The sequence below is a fragment of the Hyaena hyaena genome, unplaced genomic scaffold (assembly GCF_003009895.1).
Source record: "Hyaena hyaena isolate Hyena2069 unplaced genomic scaffold, ASM300989v1 scaffold_786, whole genome shotgun sequence".
Taxonomy (NCBI): Eukaryota; Metazoa; Chordata; class Mammalia; order Carnivora; family Hyaenidae; genus Hyaena; species Hyaena hyaena.
The window spans coordinates 243,696-248,128 of NW_024081421.1; the positions used below are offsets into that span (position 1 = coordinate 243,696).

The 4,433-nt window shown below is 35.0% G+C and overlaps 1 protein-coding gene across 4 annotated transcripts in view; it reads left to right on the plus strand.

Annotated features, from left to right (window-relative positions):
* The window catches only part of ANKRD12 (ankyrin repeat domain 12), a 126,610-nt gene extending 123,047 nt beyond the window's left edge, over nucleotides 1-3,563 (plus strand). For all 4 annotated transcript variants that reach the window (XM_039219096.1, XM_039219098.1, XM_039219095.1 and 1 more), the window contains 2 exons: nucleotides 1,640-1,735; nucleotides 2,297-3,563. In XM_039219096.1, the coding sequence (XP_039075027.1) occupies nucleotides 1,640-1,735; nucleotides 2,297-2,482 (282 nt within the window). In that variant the 3' untranslated portion in view covers nucleotides 2,483-3,563. The remainder of the gene's footprint in view (nucleotides 1-1,639; nucleotides 1,736-2,296) is intronic.
* The last annotated feature ends 870 nt before the right edge of the window (nucleotides 3,564-4,433 follow it).

A 4,433-nucleotide genomic window follows, 5' to 3' on the forward strand; every position in this document is an offset into this window, starting at 1 on the left:
GGAGCACATGTACCCCAATGTTCATAGCAGCACTCTCAACAATAGCTAAAACATGGAAAGAGCCTAAGTGTCCATCAACGGACGAATGGATCAAGAAGATGTGGTTTATCTATACCATGGAATACTACATGGCAACGAGAAACAATGAAATCTGGCCATGTGTAGCAACATGGATGGACCTTGAGGTGGTGATGCTGAGCGAAATAAGTCAGGCAGAGAAGGACAAATATCATATGTTTGCACGTATAGGAGGATTAGGAGGAACTTAACGGAGGACCATGGGGGAGAAGAAGGGGGAAATGGTGGGGGAAAGGGAGAGAGGCAAACCATGAGAGACTCTTGAATGCTGAGAAACAAACTGAGGACTGATGGGTGTGGGGGGGAGAGGGAGATGGGCATGGAGGAGGGCACTTGTGGGGATGAGCACTGGGTGTTATATGGAAACCAACCTGACAATAAACTATTTGTAAGGAAAAAAAAAAAAGATTCAATAATAGGGGTGGCCTGGCTGACTCAGTCAGTAGAGGATGCAACTCTTGATCCTGGGATTGTGAGTTCAAGCCCCATGATGAGTGGAGAGATTACTTAAAATCTTTTAAAAAATAAAAAAGTTGAACAATAAAATTTTAAATACACAAAAATCTTATGAAGGATCTAGGAGGAAGGGATAGTGGCTGAAAATGTGAGCATCCACCTGATGCCTGCATGGCACTTGGATGGCACTGGTGGTGATAATAGCAATAGTAGTAATTACTGCAGATATTTAGTAGAGTGAGTGCTGCCTGTATGCCCAAGCATTCTGGTGAGGACTTCAGAGACTCTTAATCTTGTCAAAACAAGATTAAAAGAGGTAGGCATTTTGAGGTGCCTGTGTGTAGCTCATTCAGTTAAGCATCTGACTCTTGTTTTCAGCTCAGGTCATTATCTCATGGGATCAAGCCCCATGTCTGCTGTTAGTTCAGAGCCTACTTGGGATTCTCTCTTTACCTCTGTCTTTACCCCTCCCCTACTTGTGCACACACACTCTCATAATAAGTAAACATTTCTTAAAATGTTAAAAGATACTCCTTCCATTTTACAGAATAGAAAATTGAGAGTACGTAATTTGTTCAAGATCACACAGTAAGACACAAAGCTGACATTTGAATATGGCCTATCTTAATTCCAAAACTGGTGTTCTTAAGAGTTGATCCAGAATTTCTTTATGATCACTCCAAAATATTGGTCCTGGAAAAAATGTTGGCCTCAAAATCCTGCCTCCCACCTTAACACTTTCTCCCTACATACGGTAAATGTTAACATTAAAAGGAAATAAGTTAATTATACTTTAATAAGAATGTCATAGGTGTAATACTTAATATGACATGCCTTTTTGAGAACCATCTTTGACTCACAAAGCAGTAGGATTCTATTTAATAACTAAACTCAGCATCCTAGAAATTCTAATAATCTGTCTATTCAATATAGAACTAAATGCTTTATCAAGTTTCTTAAATATCCAAAATATAAGATTATCATTTTTCAAAATCTGTTTCCATCATTCCGTCCGTCATTCTATCACACCATAGAACAGTGGGATGGCGTATAGGTTTTAAAGTGGGTTATTGGGTAGTATTAACTTCTTAACGTTCTTTTTCAGTCTGATGACAGTAAAACATCTGTGAGGGATCGTTTTAATGCAAGACAGTTCATGTCTTGGTTACAAGATGTGGATGATAAGTTTGACAAATTAAAGGTATGTATGTTTAGAAATTCAGTTTAAATGGATGCTTCCCTGTTAAACAGAAATTGCAGAGCTCTGTTAGGAGTGACTAGGGAAAGGAGATAGCAAAGAGGCGTCCTCACCCCAGCTACAGTCAGGAGGTAAAAGAAAATAAAGACCATATGTCCATTTTTCAGGACCAGTGTAGTAAAAGGTGAAACTGTCACAGAAGCAGCTTCTAATGGGCATCTTCATGCTTACTATCCAAAACACAAGTCTGGCTTTAGTTCTAACATGTGAAAGAATGGGAGAGCAATAAGGAAAAGAGAACATTCTGCAAAGTAATTCATAAAGAAAATTATTTGTTTTGATAATTTGAAATCTCACTATTTGAAAGAGCAGTTTCAAGTTAAAGTCTGTGAGGTAAGACAGTTGTGAAGTTGCAGACTCAGAAATAGCATATAGATATAGACCAGATAAAGCAGAAATGGGTGTGTATCAAAAAAATCCCTAAAGAATCTATGGATGATACTAATTTTTAAACAAAGCATATTTAACAGAGTAATCTATTAACTCTTCTCTTCTTTCCAATAGACCTGTCTTTTAATGAGGCAACAACATGAAGCTGCAGCTTTAAATGCCGTCCAGAGATTAGAATGGCAGCTCAAACTCCAGGAACTTGATCCTGCCACCTATAAATCTATCAGCATTTATGAGATCCAGGAGTTTTATGTTCCCCTCGTTGATGTTAATGACGATTTTGAATTGACTCCTATATAGCAGCCGTTACTTCCGGTGGTGTCGTCTTAAACTGATGTGGCTCAAGAGTATTAAACTGTGGAACACTGCCTTTTGAAAAAATACTGATATTCTGCCTTTACAGTTGTTTAGTAAAGTTTGACTAAAGTTGGTTATGTAGTAAACACTGTCATTTAATAAACAATGAAAAGAATTATTTTGGATCCCAGATCCAAATAGTTTCTAACTGAAATCTATTATTTATATTGGTGAGAGGTAACTATTGCATTAGAGCATGTTGGCCGACTGTGGGAGATACTTTAAAAGTTGAGAATCTGCTGACAGCACTGGAAGTTGTTAGCACTCCTAAGTAACAAGGTAACCACTAGTATTCACATCTCTTTCAAGTTTTATTAAAATGTACCGGTGAACTAAAAGGTTCAGTTCCTACCAAATAGTTTCTAATGTGGAAGAAAAACGTGGCACAAAATTTCTTCAGTTTATTTTATCTGTAAATTAATTGTACAGCTTTCTTTTCAAAAGTTTTAATATTGTCTTCCTTTTTAATAACTTATTTTATACATATTGTGCAGATGTAAATCTTGTAATTAATGGTCAAAATGTATACAAAGGGATTGGTAGTCAAAACATGTACAAAGAAATAATTGTAAAACTGTTTTGTCTGATGTTTTATTGGACCAAAGTTGTAGTTTGTATGGAGTGTAGTAGTAGTGTGTTCACGTAGCAAAACTTTTAAATAAGGCATGCGTGTGTTTGAGTTAGCTTGTTTTCATCACCATAACTGTAAAGGTTGTGACTTAGTTGTTCTGCATGCTTCCTATAATTTAACTCTCTTCATAAGCGATGCCTAAAGTAGCGTAGGGTGTTTTCATGCCAGTCTCCTGGGATAGTACCTATGACTCACTATGTTGGACATATTATTTAGAATTAGTCATACAAAGAAACAGCTCTTTTTTCATCTCACAGTAGAACCTATTCCCCTCTCCCAAAATGCCTTTGAATGAAAATTCTGAAATTGTAAATGTCTATTTTAATACTCAAGTATGAAAGAATCTGTGAATATATGTAAATATGTTTAATAAATTTTATTGGTCATGTTAAATCATTGTAAAACTTTTTTACATTGCTTAAATATAAGGTTTTAAGCTTAATAACCTTTGCACTTTTAAAATAAAAACAGAGTACTCAAATCAAAAAAGAGATACTTGCTAGTCAAAATAAGTACAAGAAACAGGCATATTCCGATCAATCTCTGCAATGTTTATGAAAAATTGATTAATATGTTGTATTTTTTTCCTTGTATCAAGATGCAAAACATAATTTTCAGAATTTTATAATTAAGATTTGGTATGCTGTTTTTAATAAAATAATTAGCAATATACTTAGAAAAAGTCCAGTGTCTCCTATACAATGAGGTAGATTAAATATTCAGGAATATTTCAGCTCTGAAATCTAAACTTCTTAAACATTTTTGAAAGGAAAATTAGGTTAAATGTAAAAGTGAACATAAGTGTATGAGGTAAAATTTACAAAACTTTCCACAGTACTTTCTTGAATTATAAAATAGTACTGGATGTTTTTTACTCTGATAGAGAAAAGTAAAAAGAATATATGAGGAATAAAGTGACTTAAACTCAGCATGCAAGTTGGAAATCCCAGCTAACGGGAGAGAATGTAAGAATTGAAGTATTTGAGTGCAAAGGTATATATTAAGCTTAGAGGTTTTTGAATTTTTACGTCAATTTATATTTTAATTCATACTGTACTTGGCATGCGCAATAAAGCAGCACGTGTAAAAAGTACACAGTGCAAGGACTTTATTATAAAAGTTGGATGTAGTGTTCTTTAGAAATTTAGATGAGAGATTTGGGCCTTTTTTTATTGGATAAATGGGGCCAAGAAAGGCAGGGTAGATTTTGAAGCACTGGTTTTGTTGAAGTTAAGTTTATTAAGGCTGGGAACATTAAAAGCT